Raw genomic sequence first — 18,695 nt, forward strand, 5'->3', positions numbered from 1 at the left:
TTCCTGCGGTGGAATGGTTCGCTTAATTAACGTATTATTGTTCTTTTTAAAGAGAAAAAAAAAGAATTAATTATTTTTATATTTATGTATCAGCGGTCGAGTTGGTACACTCGCCGCCCATCTTAATTGAACCATCCATTCCATTGATGGGTCATTAATTATCTGTGGTCTGATTGGATGAGCTGCTGGTGGGGCATCGTGGACCGTTGACTTCCAGCTCAACCCTCTGCGAGTCCCGTTGACCAGCAGACCATGCTCATCATTATTTGCTGCGGTATAAAGTTGCGATCTACCCTGCTGCTGGTCAATGGAAAGGAGAATTTTTTTTAATAAATAAATGCAAACCCAGATCATGGTAATTAAGGCACGATCTTAATAATGTAATGAATAGGATACAATAAACTTGACAATTGCAAGCAATTTCAAACTGGTTTGTAGATTTTGTTATTAGAAAACAATGAAATTTCTGGTCAAACAAAATTTGAATAACAATTTCCTTGTGATTAAGCAGGCACTCCAGCTTCCATGTTCAGTATCCTCTCTGCCAGTAAAAGATCGTCTGGGGTTGTAACCTGCATGAAGTACATAACAGAGCATTCAATTTGTTTCGAATATCACAAAATAAACAAATAAATTACTGACGTTGATTGTTCAAATTTACGACATCTTAACTGAAGAGGGAAGATACCTTGATGTTTGTATAAGAACCCTCTGTTATGTAGACAGGATGCTTAAGGTGTTCCACAATAGAGACATCATCAGTGACTTCAAGTCCATCTCTGATTCAGGGAACAAGTTGTAAATAAAAAGTTGCTAATTAGATAATATGTTAAATTGCTACAAAACTATGTTGAAATTGTAAGAATTTTTTTTAAAATATAATTTTCCTTTTTCAGACTCATTTAGGAGTGTTCACCATTTATGTTTTTATGAAAAACTAGAATTCCTAGCTAAATGAAAGTTTTCCAGCTGATATTATGTTCATCAAAATGATCGCAATTTGAAATCCACTACAAGATTTATAAACTAACAAAAGGCTGCCGTATCAAAAAAAAGAAGAAGAAAAAGTAGTGTTCAAAATTGGACTTGGTTGGCCAGTTCAACTAGTTGGATAATAACAAGTCAGACTGACAAAATCAAGTCCAATTAAATACAACAGAAACAACTGACAAATCAATTTAACATGGTCAAAAATGCAATCAAGAACAGCCAACAGGTAATGAATAGATTTTATGTGTGTGTGTGTGTGTGTGTCTAGGTAATAAAGTTGTTTTACAGCAATGAGTGCAAGATCATTTCTCTGGAACAACTTTGGTTCCTTGTTTATCATTTGTGAAGTTTGGCTTTAGGGTAGGTTTTGTTTCTGTTATTTTCTTAAGCAACCTGAATTGACCTTGCTCAGATCAATTCCAGATGGAAGTTGGGTGGCCTTTACTTAATTCCATTTTGTTGGCAGGAATTATTCTGTGTACAGTAACATTTACTTGTTTCTGAATTCCACTGCGTGATTTTTGACATGATTTATTAAACTTATATCAGCAGCATTTACTTATTTCCCACTTTTTTTTTTCCTTTTTTCTTTATACTTCATCGACTGGCTAAGAGAAGTGCATCAGCACCAAATTAGTGTACCTGTTAACCAGCTCAAAGCCAGCTCTGAACAAATCAGGCTTGATGACCTACAAAGCAATAAAAAGATTTTCAAAATGTTATTGTGATTGCGCTTGAAAGAAACTGCTTTTCATGATAACCAAGCTACCTGTGGAGTTTGCATTTCCCAGAGAGTTTTCCTATCAAGTGTTTTCACCACAAAGGAGTCATTGTCTGCCTGTAAAGAACACATCAAAATTATTGCAAAGTCCAAATCTGATCTCATTGCACGCACTCAACATTTAAGAATCTTCTCTTCTCAAAAGAGAAGTTCACAATAATAATAATCTTATGTACCTCTTTGATTGTAGCTTTTACAGGAACACCTAGAACAGCTGCACCATTCGCCCAAGCGTCTTGCATGACCTATCAATTGAACAAGTATATGGAGTTAGTTTTATTCCCAAGGCATAGGAAAGATTGCCTTTCTGAAGAACCATAATTTCTAGAAAACAAATGAAGTAAAAGAGGTTGCAGTTCTCTCAAGCTACAGTGAGTATAGAAAAATATTTTACAAGCATACTTGGGCTCAAGATAGTGTCTATGATAAATCAAAATGAAAGCTATACTCTACGATTGTTCTATTCAAACACTTGAATAAACATTATAGTTTCAACTATATAAAAAGGCAGATCCGCTACCCCAACGACCCCCCTAGAGCCGGCCCCATGGATATGGAGGGAGGTTCATTCAGGTGCACAAGCGTTAGGAGCATGGTGGGATCAACCCCAGATCATCACCTCTTGGAATCGACCCCTGATCATTATGTCAGCAATACCATACACCCACCGTCTATGCTACGCCCTAGGGGCATAGTTTCAAATATATAAGATACAACATGAGGTGGATCAAGATAAGTATCCCTGCTTGTTTAAATCCATTAAGATCTTATTGTTGATGCATATTTCTTAGTTGGCGTTACTCTTATGGGAGAGGAAACAAAGATATAGAAAACTATCCAAGCCTGTCAACATGACTCTATGAGAGACATTACTGGGAATACATTCAGATGTCGACTTAAGTATATAACTGTCTGTGTATATTATTGCTATCTCATATGTAGTTAGAAAACCGGATTCTATTTATTCCATCATTGTAATACCAAATCTCTATTCCAGTCACCGCATTCAAACTGGCTATACAACTCAAATGGTAATTAGCACATTAAGTCATTGAAGAAGAAAAATCAAACCTTCTTGACATCTTTAGGAGTAATCAGAGGTCTAGCTGAATCATGAACACACACAAGTGCCGAGCTTCCATCAATTTCCTGCAACCACAAAAGCACTTTGAAGATGGACATATGATCTCTTCAGTGCTCTCACAGCATCTAAAATTACAGGTTGCATCTAGAATAAGCACACAACTTTCTTCAAGTTAATCATTAAAAATGAGAGATAAAAATCGTTCTGAATAACCATATGAGACTTGTTTGAAGGGAATCATTAGTCATAAGGTCAACATGAAGATTGACTTTCTAACCCAAAATTAAAGTGCAGGAAAAAATTGTACACACATAGACAGATAGATAGATATAACAGAGTGAGAGAAGACTGAATATGAAGAGAAACCAATTTCTATATCGAAATACAATGATAGAAAAGAACAGCTCGGTATCTAGCTCTATGGAGTCATGTATTTGAAGTATGAATATGAACTTCAGCACCCTGTATTTTACATTGTATACACTAGAGAGATATGATATGATAATGTGATCGCAATCTCTCTAGGTTGCCACTTTTCTTAAATGAAAATGAAGTAAATAGAAATAAAATACAAGATTGATGTTCCATACCTGAAAACCATTGAAGACAGAATCTTGTCTCTCCTTTCCAGGAAGGGCAAACTTAATACCTACCCTTATGTCTTTGCTAACATCTACAAAATGAAATAATGTTGCCTGACATTACTACTCCTGATCAACATCAAAGTCATAGTACGGAACTAGAAAAGTTGAATAAAGGTTTTCAAACCTTCAAATACATCTCTGTAAGACGGATCACACACAACCACTATTTCTTTCACTTCACTCATTTGAGAGAAAGTAAAGAAACTGTATAAGGCAATTGGTTGTCCTAAGAGTGGAAGGTATTGCTTTGGCATGCTTGCCTGGGATATAAACAAAAACTTGAGTTTATACATGATAACCAAACAAACATATAGAAATTTCTCTGAAAAATATTAGTAAATGAACATAGTTGAACTTGAATCACTCTACCACTTGAATCCCAAAATGGCCATAACTATGTTGATCTCATCAAAACATGTAACTAAAGCAAATGCAAGTCTATGAGTAGAATGTGAGGGCATAAACATTAGCACATTTGTAAGAAGATCACTAAGGCAATGTAGATGAAATGATTTTCAGAGGTTCAGGGCTCATAGATAAACCCCAGCATTAAGGATGTCTATACCTAGCAAATATGAAAAGGGTAGAAGCAATACAATAATAAAATAACTAAATGTATATGATCTCATGAGTTAACTAAGTTTGTCCAAGCAACACAATAGTAAATTGACTAAAATTATTTACTTGATCTCATGAGTTACCTGATTTAGATCGTACTGATTTTTTTTTTTTTTTTGGCCACAAAATGGGCAAAATGAAAAATGGTGCATCTAATGTCACGGTAGTAGGATCAAACCTTGGTCAAGTGGCAATTGTGCCATTGCATTTACAAAGATAGTGACTAAGCTCTTTACTGTAAGAAATTAGTTATGTTTTCAAAGCCTTTTCTCCTATCAATTGAAGTAAAGATCACTATGAACCATTGGAACCTAAAGATAAAAATATTTTTCAAATATGCTTCATGTACACATTCTAATAACTATAAAAACTATAGTCAACGTATACACTTGAGAACCTTGATGTGGCCACACGAATCTCTCGTGTGTAAGCTGGTGCATATTTCACAAGACTTATTTTGATCGTGAAGGAAACAGCAACACGATTGAGTGCAGATGAATGACCATAATTATGCAGTTATTTGCAGGGAAGTAGTACAAGAATATAGTAAAAATAACCGAACAGTTTAAGATGAATCATAAACATAAGCCCATCGCCATAAAGAAGAGTAACATGTGCTGAAGAAACTTTACCCCCATCCTCTTCCCTTTTCCACCAGCCAAAAGAACCACCGAGACGCTCTTCTCTTTCACCACTTCACGCTAACAACAGGAATTACTAAAGTTAAAACACCATAAGAAACAAGAAAAAGAGGGAGAACTCAAATTTAACTCACAGCGGCTGTTCCTTCGCCCTGAGCAATGCAACTGATCCGGCTGCACTTCCATCCCCTGTTCGAACCCGATCTCGACGCCTGAAGCGGAAGTGGGAAATAAACAAAAAAGAAAGACCTTTTCACAAACTAGAAAAAGATAAGGGGAAAAGGAGGAGTCTTGCCTTGGATGCGACGCCGGACGGACCGCGAGGGCATCGAAATTGACGGGAACAGGGGGGAGGAATTCAACTTCGAGGGCGAAGGGAGGTTGGGGAGGCGGTGCGAGAGGGAGGTGTCGAATCGAAGCGCCATTTCTCTGGGTTCGAATGCTCCTCCTCGATCGAATTGGGAAGCAGCAGCAGCAGCAGCAGCAGCACGGAAGTTGAATCAGGAAGACGATAGCTTTTTAGCTTATCTCTGGAGCAAATCGTGGCCGTCCATTCGAGTTGATTGTTTATTCGTGACCGTTGGCTGATTGCAGTGTGATTGAGCCGGCGCTCGACGGCGTGGAAGACCGGGAATTAGTTGTTTGACCCAACAAAAAGCGAACTTTTTTAATTTTACCCCTCAAAATATCAAATTCTTGTTTTTTCATCTTCCATCGAAGAATTAAATTAAACGACTCCGTTCAATTCTAAACACAATAATCTAAATTCAGTTTCACAAATATAGCTTTGAAGAATCACACGATGCAGAGTTATAGCAATAGATTTTTCAGAAAACAAACATGCATGACTGCTTTACTACATCAACTCCTTTGCTGCAGCAGAAGTATCCTTCATCACATGACCAAGTTGGAGGGCAGTTTGATCTTGATGACCAGAGCAGTTCATGCTGACATGATAGTAGTTCCTTGAGTCATAAACCGTCACAAGAGTGTCGTCGAATTCAGGCTCGGTCGAGGCGACAACTTCTTGTGCTCTCTCAGTGTCTGCTCCCTGAGAACTCCAAATGAGATCATCAAGTTACAAGCTAGAGAGTGGCACAGTGCTTAGCTTTTCAGAGTTATAATGTTCTATGTAAATGTTTGATGATGACCTTTGTTCTTAAATAGACATTGTGATTTTGAAGCTCTACTTCCTGCATATATATGTAAAGTAAGATTAACATTCAATTCTTGGAAGGTTGAATATGTTTGAGAGATTTACCCTTTTCTGCATGTACTCTATCTCTGCAAACAACAGCTCATGCTGAGAAGGATAATTGAAACTGTTAATAGTGAATTAGTGAAACTTCTATCCTCTAAGGATATCTATATATTATACATTTGGTAAATCTTCCTTCCAAACAATAGGATCGAAATGTCAAAGATCAGTGTAATAATTAGTACCTTCTTTGATCTGATCCTTGTGATGCCTCTTTCAAGTCTGTTCTCCATTTGTTTGAGCTCTTTTACAGTGAGTGAGCTCAAGGATTCACCCATCAAGTGCCTACAAGCAACGTAGGGCTTTATTTTTCTTGATGATTTTGCAAGTTAATGCTCTAGTGATTAGGAGGAAAACACATGCATAAAGTTGGACAATATTCACTTGTTTGCATTTTGCAGAATCTGTATCTGATGGCGCAACTTTGCAGACTCTTGCTGAAAGTATTGCTGCAACAGAAAAATGCACATGAGATCCAGATCAGCTTAGTCGCTACGGGATTGCTACTATTCGGATGCCATTTTTTTCCCCTTTCGTTTAGTAAGAAAAAGGGCGATCGAAGAATTAATGATCGTTACTTGCCTGTGAGTTAGTGTCGATGGTGCAGCTTGAGTTTGAAGTGTTAGAACATGCCTTCTTGTATTTGTCTATTGTTGATCTGATGCTAAGTATCAGGTGTTCAAAAGTAGGATTAGAACAGTAATTAGATTGAGAATTATATTACAATCTATAGTGTTTTTTGCTTCCTTAGTTCTCTATATATTGATCTTTTATTAGAGAATTCTCTTTCTAGTGCAAGAAAATGATGCATAATGATGCATATAAATTTTGATTCTGAAGTAATTAAATGAAATTATCATCATGCAGATGCAGATGTTCCCATTCTCAAGCAATATGATTTTGAGCAGGAAGACAAACTTCAAGAGGGTGCAAGTTTAGCACCATGATAGAAAAAATTTCTATTATGTCTTACAATTAATGGAAATATTACAATATTTATAAATAAAACTGCAAGCTAGTAAATGAATTCTTTTCTTGAGTTTATTCTTTTATATCGTATATATATATATATATATATAATTATCCAACAAGCAAAAGAGATTGATCTTCTTGAAGAAAAATGAATCAAGAACCTGTTATTAGAGTATTCATAGAGTCGACCACGGCTAGAGAAAACAATGAGCGAGACCTCGGCCTCACACAGCACAGACAATTCATAAGCTTTCTTGAGCAATCCGTTTCGTCGCTTGCAGAAGGTGACTTGACGGCTCGTGCTGTTCTCGATTCGTTTGATCCCCATGCTTGATTCCCTTCAATTCCTCTACATGTACATTCATGACAGGAAACCAATTCATGCACTTGATGTATGATTAGGGTTTCTGATAGAACATGGTGAAACTGTAGTTTTTTTATGCTTAAGCTGCATATTAAGATCATAGCCTCATGATATCTTCGAGAAAACTTGCTAAAGCACTAACAGACAAATTGAAGACTTCATAAGAAATCATGAAATAAAACACCAAAAAGGTCTAGAATATATAGAGAAGAAGAAACTGGAAATATAAAGAGAACTTATAATTTTTTTTCCATCAAAAAACTATGTATTAAATCGAACTAATTACAAGAAGGTACCAAAAATTCAAGGAAAATCTAATTCTAGAACATAGAGGTGACTCAAGATCTAGCTATCCACTTTAAACTATAAGATAACAAGAAGTATATTGGCCGATCGAGCTACCTTTTCGAGACCAGAGAGAGAGAAGAACTACAAAGAACGTTAGAAATGAAAAAAAAAAAGAAAAAGAAAAAAAAACTGATGGTAGCATGCATTACCAGAGGTAAAGAAGAAGATGATGGGAAAGATGGATGAGGAACAGAATTAAATTGCGAGCAGGAGGAGGAGGAGGGGAAGGAAAGAGAGAAGGAAATGGGCACTGCATAGATTGAGCATCGGATCGAGTGTCTTTCCTCTTAAAGAAACGGGGTCCTTCCTTGTCTTGCTTGTCCCTGTTTGCCTCTACTTCTATCGTGTGCAGCAAATCAAATCTAATTGTAGATTTTGAGAAAGAGTGATGCTACTGTCACAACATATTCCGTTATAAATTTGTGTGGTAGTTCAATCACAATCACCCATTCAATCACAATCATCCATTCAAAATCAAATCTTAATTTTAAAGTCTAACGGTAGTCACAACATTTGTGAGAAAATTGTGACAAATAGCTTTTAATTAAATTTTATTATATATATATAACTCCTTTAGATTAGTTTGTTTTTCTTAAATGTTATTAGATTTTGATGAACTCAACTAGACCATCTTTTTTTTCCCAATCACTGAAAATTATAGCAATAGTTATTGTAATTTTGAGCAGAAGGGAGTTTCTTTGGCATAAGCATGTATAGGAAAAAAAATCTTTATCCTGATATCTTAAATATTTCAAATCTTTTATATTTTATAATCATATTTGTACTAAAATCATGTAATATAATTCTTTGAACTTCTATTTCGCAGTTTACAATTAATTCATTTTTTTTAAAAAAAGTTCTAGTTGATTATATTGTTGTTATCTCCACGTCAACTAATCTCATATCTTAATGACATGAGGTTCATTTGTCATTAATTCTAGTGAATGTACACCAACACAAGGCATTTCCTTTTGAGAACCAAATCTTAATTTCATGCTTAATTACTTCAATTGTTTAGAGAATTTGGTGTTTGGAATTTTAATTTCCCAGCACGCAAGAACATTCTCTAAATTAATCCCCTAACCATCCTTTAATTAACAACGACTAATTAACAAGTGTATGGGGTCAACAATTAATATATGATCATCCATAATCTTGCAATCTAACAAAAGGGAAAAAAGATAAAATAAAAAAAGAACCTCCCATCTATAAAGTTAAAGTACAGGCAGTAAGTAATTAATTAAACAAGCTTGCTTAAAAAAACTGTACTACTGCAAGTAAAACTCAGAGCTTCTAGTTCTTCTTACGCAACATCAGCATCACTCTCTGAGCCAAAGGACTGTAACAGTTCACAGAAAGGAAGTGAAGAAAAGGACTCCATATTTTGATAGCTAGGGCTGAAGGATAGTGACTGTAAATGGAGCAAAGCATGGACAAGTGGCTTTCAAGCTGGGAAAGGAAAGAAAGGGTGTTTAATTCAGATTCAGCTGCAACTGCAGTAATAATTTGCTGTGCATTCATGGAAGGGATGGCAGGTACATGTTTAGCTCTGGCTAGATGCACCTTTCAAGTTTTGAGGACCAACAGAAGATAACAAATCTACAAAATCTCATGCATATCACTCAAAGAATGATGTTTGTGATCTCATGATCAGCTGCAAAATCTCAAGCTCACATGCTAGATCTTTGATGTGCCCACAGAATTAAGAACAACAAGACTTAATGCATTAGGAAGTAGTTGTTGCTGTTGTAGAGAGGGAAAAGAGTCAGGTTAGATGGAACGCTCTGATCTAAAATGGCTGTGCTTGACGAAGGCGACGATACATGGAAGAAGGCACAAGATCTCTATAAATTTTAAACCGAATCGAACCGCACTGTTCCTGTCGTCTCGGTTCGGTTCGGTTCGGTTCGGTTTCTAATTATATATAAATTGACAGCCACCGATTCTTCGAAATACCAAACCTTTTACTGGTTGGCAATGCTTGATTCTCGTGGACCCCCTGGCGGGTTGCAGGAGCAGGGGTGGCGGTTGTTATTGACCGTTTGATTCCGCGTAACGGGATGCTTAGTCGTTGACGACGGTGATATATTAATTAAAACATGGTAGCGGTTGGCATGTCGTTTTGGCGAACCGAGAATCGGAGACCTCTGGGATCCCACGCGAACCGTACCGGTCGCAGGGCGGCGTCGACGACGGGGAGGGATGGCGAGGCGAGGAGGATTGCAGGAGGAGTACGATTACTTGTTCAAGATGGTTTTGATAGGCGACTCCGGCGTCGGCAAATCCAACCTTCTCTCTCGCTTCACCCGCAACCAATTCTCCCTGGACTCCAAGTCCACCATCGGCGTCGAATTCGCTACGCGCACCCTCCAGGTTCGCTTAATCCCCGATTTCCTACGCGAGATCCTAATACATTAAGGTTTCGTCTTCGATCTCTTTTCCTGGCTTCGCTTGATCTTTAATAGCAGGTTCGCTATGAAGTTAATCATCGTTCTGTATCCAAATATGTCGATTTTGTGGAAGCGTTATTATATTGTTTTCTAGGATTTAGCGTGTTGCTTCACAAAGAGATCGGCGTTCAAGGTTTAAATGTTTGCCTTGATTGCTTTTGTTATTGCTGGTGTTCGATTATGATTTAGGTAAGACATGCAGGTGCCCATGCCTCATGCCTGTGCACCAAAATTTCAGGAACTAGAAGTCACAAACAACCTATTCAATTGGTTAGGCGAAGCCTTTTCTTGGAAAGGCTCGACAGGATGGAGTTCCTAGTAGATACTAGGATTCTTTTTACCTTGGACCATCTGGTGTTTTCTTGATAATTAATCCTTCATGCCGACAAATGGTGCTTGACCATCCTTAAGTTTCACAAACAGTACTATAGTTGATCAGCCTTGGAGAAGAAGGGATATGCATAGATGTGCTTCTTTATATCCTTAATTTATAAAAAGTGTGTCTAAATTTATAAAAAGTGTGTCATTGTAGAGAAGAGGAACATGTAGACTAGTGTGATTTTCATGTGTTCCTCTGGCTAGGAATTTTTTTTATAAGATTATGATACAACTTTGTCAGACTTTGAAGTACTGGACAAATTAGGCAAAATTACATTAAAAATAAGTTAATTAAGCAAAGATAAGAATGTCAAGATGAATATGTGACTTTACTAGATAAGATAAAATAGTTTAAGATGGTATATGTTTGGAGATGATCGATAAATTATCAGAGTTCAACAAAAAAAAATTGTTCTTGTTAATGGTTGGGTTCATAGTTTTGCCTACTTCAGATGTTATCGCATATTTATACTGTTGCGTCTGTGGAGATATCAAGACGAGTTAGATAGGTACCACAAATGGGAACAAAGCCCAGTTAGCTTGGTTGTGCACTAGTTCTTCATTAATATCTTTAGTAAATTCAAGATATGGATAGATTCAAGGGTGACTTATTGATACTAGATTTTAAAAGTTGAATTGACAAGAGTTGAAGGCTTAGAGAGTATAGGGTGACCATAGAAAACTCAAGTTAATATACTATATAGCAATTTAACTGATATAAAAATTATGGATAAGATCCATATAAACAATACAAAATAGTTCAGACTTATATGGCTTGATGAAGAGAATCCATTAGAAAAATGGACAGGTAGTTGTGGGCTGTTTTTACAGTTAACATTTGATTTTTATTTTTGTTGGCGCTGGCTTATCCTGTGTGTTTATTATGTAGAACTATCCTGACTATCATGGCAAAAATTGTCTATATGTTTTGAAGGCTATGAGAAAGCTATAGTTCAGTTTTTAGAGCAAACCTTTTGAGCGTTTACCCATTTGTATGTGTTCATATCTCTACGGTTTGTCTCACCTGTGGCCTGTATATTCCTTTTCTTTCTCAGGTTGAAGGCAAGACAGTAAAAGCACAGATATGGGACACGGCCGGCCAAGAACGATACCGTGCGATAACTAGTGCCTACTACCGAGGTGCCCTCGGTGCACTCCTTGTCTACGATGTAACCAAACCCAAGTCCTTTGAGAATGCAAGCCAGTGGCTCAAGGAGCTCCACGATCATGCCGACTCTAACATCATAGTCATGCTCATTGGTAACAAGATCGACCTCAAGCACCTTCGTGCCATCCCCGCAGAGGATGCTCAAAGCTTTGCGGAGAAGGAAGGCCTTTCGTTCATGGAAACCTCTGCCTTTGAGGCCACAAATGTGGAGAATGCATTTAACATCATTCTTTCAGATATATATCGGATCATGTGCAAGAAGTCCCTGATCTCTTCAACGGAACCCAAGCCGAATCCAGGAGCTTCCAAGAACATCAACACCATCGTCGTGTCGGAGACAAGTAAGGTTGAGACACAAAGTAGATGCTGCTCAACGTAGAGATACTGCGTTTATGTTGCTTTGAGATGCTGTATAAATCAGGGATCAAATGTAGACGAGAAACGTAGGAATCATGTGCTCAAAATGTAAAGTAAATTACAAGGTCTCAAGCTGCAGGCTCCAAATACCTGTTGCAATTAATTCAATTCTTTGTTCTATCCATCAATATCACCTGAATGCTCATCTAAAGAGATTTATATGTCCCGCATAAGACTACTTGTTACTAGTGATTCTGTAAAATTAATATTATTTAATTTTCTAAGTTAAGATTGTAATATATATTTAAAAATTTAGAATTAAACGTTCAAAATTATCTATGATATATATTTTTTAATAATAATAACAATATAGATATTGGCATCTAACTTAAATCGTAAATTAATGATCAACTTTCACTTTCTTAATCCTGATAAAATAATTAAATTTCAATTTGAAGGAAATGTCTTACAATCCTCTCTCTTGGCACCAATTAATTGATAAACATTTTTAAAAATATTCCCCCATGAAATCTTACAAAAAATTTAAAATTTTGAAGGAAAAAGAGAGAGAGAAGGGAGCTCCATTTTCCTTCATTGTACTATGGAAAGAAGAACTAAGATATTCAACCCTCCCCTTGTTTCTCAAAATACCCAAAGCTATAGCTGGATTATGATTCACAAATGTACTTCTGCTACAGATTCCGCAATCCAAGGAAGGAGGATGAGAGAATCCGAAACAGACCATCCGGGTTGTCAGCGTGCACCTGAAAGAAAAATTATGGGTCAGGTTAGTCGAAGCATTTACGAGGTTATCATTTAGTTGCCTCTTCAGTTTACAGCAAAAAGTTCCTTTAGTCGCAACAAAATGCCTCCCACCATCCTTTGAACTTCAAAATATCCTTACACGAAGTTTACTATTGTCTGTAAAATGCACCATAGGAATAGGAGTTCAACATTCCCCACCAAAATGCCTCTATCTTCTTCTATCTTGATTGGAAGATAGAAATACCTCTATCCTTAACAAAGGCACATTAGGAAGTTCTTCCCACAAGAACTGATGAACAATAGGGGAGATTTTGCAAGCAAAGATCAATTCTAAAATAATAATAATAAATGGGCAAAAGAACTTTTCTTTCTAACAAAAATGCCTTAGGCACATCATCTACATGGTTGTGTGAAGTGTATGCCTGACCTTATAGAAGGGGAGGAAAAATAATTGTATCTCTAAAACTACAAAAATAAATAAATAATTCATGAGGGCATTATGCTATTGATTGTAAAGGTATGAAAAATCATTTAAATAAATCCTCTATTAAAATTTCCCCAATTTTTAAAAGTATTATTTTAAAATTTTTTAAAAAATTACTTGAAACTCATGAGGGCTTGTACAGCCTATTGTCGCCTCTACATTAAAGCCTCAATGAATAAGTTGCTCAACATTCAAGAGTAAAAACTGGCATAAAGAAACGAGAGTAGATTAGCAGTACCCAGTGGCCAGCATCTTCAAGAACATGTAGCTCAACACCAGCTCCCTCCTCGGAAGCCAACTCCTCGGCAGCATGGATCCTACGAAGGTCCTCGAGAGCCCATCTATGTAAGCTTCTCTCAGCCTTCAAGAAATTCATATGAACTCCTCGAGGAACATTCTCAACAGTTTTCCTACAAGTACATAGAGTGTTCTGGTTCAGATGTTCATGGAATTTATGGTGATATATAGTATCGCACCAGGGTGCTTCTGTACCATAAATTTGTTTCTTCATAGGACTTGTACATCTCTGAGATGCCATTGAGGTCAAATATCCATGAGAAGCCCGGCTGATTAACTGGCCGTAGATTTGTCACCACCCACTGGGAATAATATCATCCTTCCATGGTTAAGTTTTTGAACAAAACGCTTAAATAATGTACTTAATTATGTTTTTAAAGCTATTTCATGCTTCTGTAGCTTTAATTAATGAATGGCAATCTGAAGAATATGAATTTGATTTCAGACAGCTCACGAATGAGAAATTAACCCGTCAGAATGATAGAAATGTCCATACCCGTGCAACCTCTGATGAAAATCCTTCCTGAATCAAAGCATCCACAACTTTCTGCTTTGAAGCAACCTATAATAAGTCAAAATGATCAGAAATACTTTCTAGAAAACCATTTTTTATATTTTAGAGTAAAAAATTAAAGAACAAGCGATATCAACATTGTTCATGTGAAACCTACAAATTTTCATACATGAAACTCAAATTCAGTATTTACCAAAACAAGTTGTCCTAGTAGTTCAGAAAATCAGAAACACACAATTCCAAGCATATTAAGAAAATAGGACACAAAGAACAACACAAAACATAATTTAACTACTATAAACAATTAATCAACTCGTGTAAGAATTCATAGTCAAACAAGCACACCTCTTTAGGCATTTTACTCAAAAAATTAATCAATTCACCAGGATGATCTTCACCATCTCCTCCAGGACGAACCTTCCCAGGAGTAGCATCAAGGACCCAGACCTTCAAAGACAAAAGTCAAAGTTTTTACCTTTTATATTTAAGGGAGGATGATTAAAATCTAAGGTCAAAAATCATGAATAGAATTAGCAGGCATTCAATGGTAAGCATTCAGACTTTGATCTTACCCTGACAGGTCTAGCAAGAGGTTTTGCAGCTTGTTCTACCATACTTAGGGCCACTGAGGAGATGATAGAGTGGCATATCAGAAAATATTAAATTGCAAAAATAAACAAACAAATAAATAAATAAATGTCAACCAAGAAATAAAGAAACTTGCAAAGATTACCTTTGCCACCAAAGCTGTGACCAACTAAGACACGAGGTATCAATCTGAGTTGTGCAACCTGTATGAAGCTAAAGTGTCATATTGGAAAAATACCTCCAAATTTATACCATAGTTATCTCATGAAACAAATACCAATAGAAACTGAACCAAACGTTAACCAGAGTTGTGCAACTATATGGGACCAAGAGCAACTTTGTGGTTGAAAAAATGAAGACAGAGAGCATCTTTGATGTTAAATTTACACCGAGTGATTAATCGACTGTGTCTTAATGTTGTAAATTCTCTAGCTTCTTAGAAGTGATTGAATCACCAATAGTTAATATGTAAGAATCAAGAACCAACTTTCACATCAAAGTACCACCAACCATTTTTGTTTTTGTAACCAGAGACATGCAAACATCGATCTAGATCAAGGAAACAAAACTTAGTATCTTACATTTTCTAAACAAAACTTAGTATCTTACATTTTCTAATTTCAGGTTGGTTTGATATAGTATGCCCATAAACCACAAACATATTGGCAAGGTAATGAAGTGAAGGTAAACTTGTTCAAAGCCTAGTCAATAAGGTACAGTGCATGCCATCAAGTGACCTAACAAGCCAACTGGGGTGAATATACCACCACACTTGGGTAGGGTCCATGTCTTCATGATCACCATAGCTCTTTCATCAATCTACCATCAACAAAACTACAACTTACATGGGTTTTAGAAAAATGCCCCAGTAAAAACTAAGTCAATGTGATATCTCTACTTGAACTGTTAAAAAGAGATGGATATAACTGTTTAAAGACAAAATGCTACAATAAATGTGTAAAATATTCACATGCAGATGATATTCGGTGCAAAATTTAACCAGTATGGTCAAAACACTTACAAGCTTTAGAACATCAAGAGCAGCTGCAGCTACTGTATGAGGTCCATTCTTCTTTATTGATGCCGATTCACCATGACAGCGCAAATCAACCAAAAGAAACTGCATTAAAGGAAGGACAGGAAATGATATGCCCACGTACATAGACAATGCCATTTCACGTCTTATTTTAGGCTACTAACATAGGAGGAGAATGAATAAGAAGAAAGGCTAAAGCAACTTAATTACAAAACCATTTTGATTTTCAGTGTTTAAATGGAACTTTTGGCAAAGTTAAGAGGGGTTAAGTGTTGGAGAGTATACCTGCCACATTGGGAACTCTTGCGCCAGTCTCTTAGCAAAAGAACCTGAAATATTTTTGTACCATTATTCACCAGATTCAACAGGACACTTGCAACTCTGTATCCGTTGATGTACTAATCTGTAATTCTATCTAATACAGAAACTTTGTTCATAATATTGCAAATAACGGTATATTTATGTGCAACAAAGATGAATTAAAAGTTGGAAACCAAGCAAAATAGAAAAACCAAAGAGTGAGACTACCAATATAAAGTAATGTTGCTTTATAAATCCGTCAACCTGTAGTTAGTTATTACTGCCAAAATACCACCTTTCCATTTGTGTATACTTCTTAGAAAAGCACTAAAAGGCATATCAGTTTGAGAAAAGCAAGAAGCTTTCAAGTTTGAGTAGCTCACTGACCCCAATTCTTCCTAGAACCAAGAATTCCATGCAAGAGAACAGCAGTTGGTGGATCAGGTATTGACTTATCCATGAAAGAATTCCAGCTCACCTGCATTAGATAAAGTGGAAAGAAATACACAAATTATCATATCAGAGAGACAAAATAGACCTCAAGTTCTGAAGTCAGAAAATACTATTGAGTTCTCCAAACCATGGAATGAACCTTAAACAAAGAATTCCAATGCCTTGGTTTTGTACAAAGGAACTTGTAGTACTAGTACATAGGTATGGAACTAATAAAAGAACATAGAACATAGAAGAGTATTTATAGTTGGATTCTAACAAAGATAATGGCATCCAGATAAGGCCTATTAAAGACCTAGAGTTTTTCTCAAGAATATCATGAGAACTTATGAGGTGACAGTTTAGAAAGAGAACTGATTATGAACCAGAAAAGATGAGCCACTAACAAGTTACGGTGTTCTTTTGAACAAAGTCATATTTACAGAGATCATCAATATTTTTTTTCATAAAAACATTTATCTTGGTTAATCTTAGCAGCAAACCTCTGGCACCTACATATATTAACTGAATTTATACTCTCTCTGTATCTATATATTAGCTTTCCCTCTTAATCTACAAGCCAGAATACTTTCTGTAGATTCCAAGTTTGAAAATCATAGACAATTACTCGTTAACAAGTGAGGATGGAATTGCCAGCTTAACAAAACTATAGAACCTGATTTAGAATCTAAGGCCTGATGAGAGCAGTGAATATAATACTTGTTCAACAAAAACATAGAGAAACTAATACATTCAGGCAAATAGAATCATACCAATGGAAAGGATAAGTTAATAAAGAAAACTTAAATAACTATGATGTTAAATCCTCAACTTTGGATTTACTGTAAATTTTATGTCTGAATTAGGTTTTATAATTTGGTATCACTTGAGTAACAGCAAGTGCTATAATCCTATAGTCAAACTAGTAACTATTTCATTGTACAAGTGAAAGGAAAAGGCATTGGGATTGAGGTCAAAAATTTGCTAGTCTTCGAGCAGCTATTAGAATAATAAGTGATTGAAGGAGAAGTTTTCTTACAAGGCTTCCTTGGACAAGATCATATGCCTGCAGAAGATAAGTAAAGCAATTAAGTAATAGAGTTGTTATTGTTAAAAAAATAATAATAAAATCAAGAAAAATAAGATTATTCACATATATTCAAAGTACTTTTGGTTTGGTCTTGCAAAGAGACTAGTTAGTTTTTCTATTATAGCAAGCTCCAACAATCTACACAAATTAATTCATGTTTCTTGATGGATTCTTCACTGACCAGTGTATACTTAGGTTTTGCAGCTTCTAGTGGTCGAACAGCCCTTTCATCGACCAATGTCATATGAACACGTAATCTTCGATTAGATGAAGAATAACTTTTCCTGGGGTTATTTAAAGAAAATGACCGAGTATGGCTAGTGCAGTCCTGTGAACAGATAAGCTTTGCAATCAGTACATGAGAAGTTATAATGTAAAATTATCAACAGGGATCAATGAGAATAAATAAAAAGTTAGTTTTAAAACAAGAAAAATATAGGTGTAATGTCTTATAAGGTGCTTAAGATGCAAATATCTAGCTACTCTGTGAAGCTGTCTCAATAAGCAGAACAAGTAAAAGAGAAAAATATGAGATGAAGTGTTACTGGTTAGAATTTACTCTTCTTAATGTTAGTGGTTATAACAAGAGGAGAGAAATTCTTGGAGATTTTTTGCACAAGTAATGATTTAAAGTGATCTTATAATTAGAAAAGTAGAATCGATTAAAGTTGAAGGAAAAAAGGCATATAGGCTACATATAATCAAAACTGGCTAAAGGACCTAGATATGACTAACCATATAGTCTTACAATGAGTTCAATGGCAATATTATTCATGTAGTCGATTCCAAAAAATTGGGACTCGTGACTAGTAATGACCAATAACTAAAACATAAAACATTCAGTACATCTAGTTTCAACCATAAAGAAAATTTTAAAAATGGTACATAAAATCGATAGCGCACCAATAATAACCTTGCCATCGCCAGCGAGCCTTATTTCCTTACTATTTTCAACTCCATATTGAAAATTAAAAATCAAATATTGGTCTAGAATACCAGCTCCTGATTAAATACGGATGAAATTGCACAGTCTCTACTAATCATCACAGACTTATTATGGTATTAGGGTTATGCTGGTTATATAAACCCTGTACATGTGCTCTTTTTTGATTAAGACAGTTTTAACATGGTATCAG

The 18,695-nt window shown here is 35.9% G+C and overlaps 4 protein-coding genes across 4 annotated transcripts; 1 reads left to right on the forward strand and 3 right to left on the reverse strand.

The window, feature by feature from the left end:
• Positions 1 to 353: 353 nt before the first annotated feature.
• LOC141815856 (2-C-methyl-D-erythritol 4-phosphate cytidylyltransferase, chloroplastic-like) lies at positions 354 to 5,241 on the reverse strand. Its single transcript, XM_074703720.1, is given in 12 exon segments — positions 354 to 572; positions 689 to 779; positions 1,633 to 1,679; positions 1,760 to 1,828; positions 1,948 to 2,016; positions 2,843 to 2,920; positions 3,446 to 3,528; positions 3,624 to 3,759; positions 4,750 to 4,818; positions 4,893 to 4,952; positions 4,954 to 4,970; positions 5,054 to 5,241. Coding segments are annotated over 12 exon segments (918 nt in total). The 5' UTR covers positions 5,184 to 5,241; the 3' UTR covers positions 354 to 503.
• Positions 5,242 to 5,614: 373 nt separating this feature from the next.
• LOC141815855 (agamous-like MADS-box protein AGL11) lies at positions 5,615 to 7,316 on the reverse strand. Its single transcript, XM_074703719.1, has 7 exons — positions 7,150 to 7,316; positions 6,599 to 6,680; positions 6,401 to 6,465; positions 6,202 to 6,301; positions 6,020 to 6,061; positions 5,910 to 5,951; positions 5,615 to 5,809 (listed from the first exon to the last, which is right to left on the reverse strand). Exons 1-7 carry the CDS (start codon positions 7,314 to 7,316, stop codon positions 5,615 to 5,617), a joined length of 693 nt encoding a protein of 230 aa, XP_074559820.1.
• Positions 7,317 to 9,837: 2,521 nt separating this feature from the next.
• On the forward strand, positions 9,838 to 12,233 carry LOC141815858 (ras-related protein RABA2a-like). Its single transcript, XM_074703721.1, has 2 exons — positions 9,838 to 10,073; positions 11,584 to 12,233. Exons 1-2 carry the CDS (start codon positions 9,903 to 9,905, stop codon positions 12,073 to 12,075), a joined length of 663 nt encoding a protein of 220 aa, XP_074559822.1. The 5' UTR covers positions 9,838 to 9,902; the 3' UTR covers positions 12,076 to 12,233.
• A 238-nt stretch (positions 12,234 to 12,471) lies between these two features.
• Positions 12,472 to 17,884, reverse strand: LOC141815880 (uncharacterized). Its single transcript, XM_074703748.1, has 12 exons — positions 17,741 to 17,884; positions 17,509 to 17,535; positions 16,425 to 16,515; positions 16,023 to 16,066; positions 15,723 to 15,821; positions 14,847 to 14,904; positions 14,686 to 14,738; positions 14,459 to 14,560; positions 14,096 to 14,161; positions 13,795 to 13,901; positions 13,541 to 13,712; positions 12,472 to 12,817 (listed from the first exon to the last, which is right to left on the reverse strand). The coding sequence occupies exons 1-12, from the start codon at positions 17,801 to 17,803 to the stop codon at positions 12,746 to 12,748; spliced, it is 954 nt and encodes a 317-aa protein (XP_074559849.1). The 5' UTR covers positions 17,804 to 17,884; the 3' UTR covers positions 12,472 to 12,745.
• Positions 17,885 to 18,695: the final 811 nt, after the last annotated feature.

The sequence above is a fragment of the Curcuma longa genome, unplaced genomic scaffold (genome assembly GCF_044706935.1).
Source record: "Curcuma longa cultivar G26 ecotype Majalengka, Jawa Barat unplaced genomic scaffold, ITB_CL_G26_1.1 contig_11566, whole genome shotgun sequence".
NCBI lineage: Eukaryota > Viridiplantae > Streptophyta > Magnoliopsida > Zingiberales > Zingiberaceae > Curcuma > Curcuma longa.

Coding starts and splice junctions, on each gene's coding strand:
- LOC141815880 (XM_074703748.1), bottom strand. CDS start 17,803: ATGACATTGGTCGATGAAAGGGCTGTTCGACCACTAGAAGCTGCAAAA. Junction 13,902..14,095: donor TTTCATCAGAGGTTGCACGG/GTATGGACATTT, acceptor TATTATTCCCAG/TGGGTGGTGACAAATCTACG. Junction 12,818..13,540: donor TTGAAGATGCTGGCCACTGG/GTACTGCTAATC, acceptor TTTTTCTTTCAG/GTGCACGCTGACAACCCGGA.
- LOC141815855 (XM_074703719.1), bottom strand. CDS start 7,316: ATGGGGATCAAACGAATCGAGAACAGCACGAGCCGTCAAGTCACCTTC. Junction 6,466..6,598: donor CCATCGACACTAACTCACAG/GCAAGTAACGAT, acceptor TTTCTGTTGCAG/CAATACTTTCAGCAAGAGTC. Junction 6,062..6,201: donor CAAGGATCAGATCAAAGAAG/GTACTAATTATT, acceptor TATCCTTCTCAG/CATGAGCTGTTGTTTGCAGA.
- LOC141815858 (XM_074703721.1), top strand. CDS start 9,903: ATGGCGAGGCGAGGAGGATTGCAGGAGGAGTACGATTACTTGTTCAAG. Junction 10,074..11,583: donor TCGCTACGCGCACCCTCCAG/GTTCGCTTAATC, acceptor TTTCTTTCTCAG/GTTGAAGGCAAGACAGTAAA.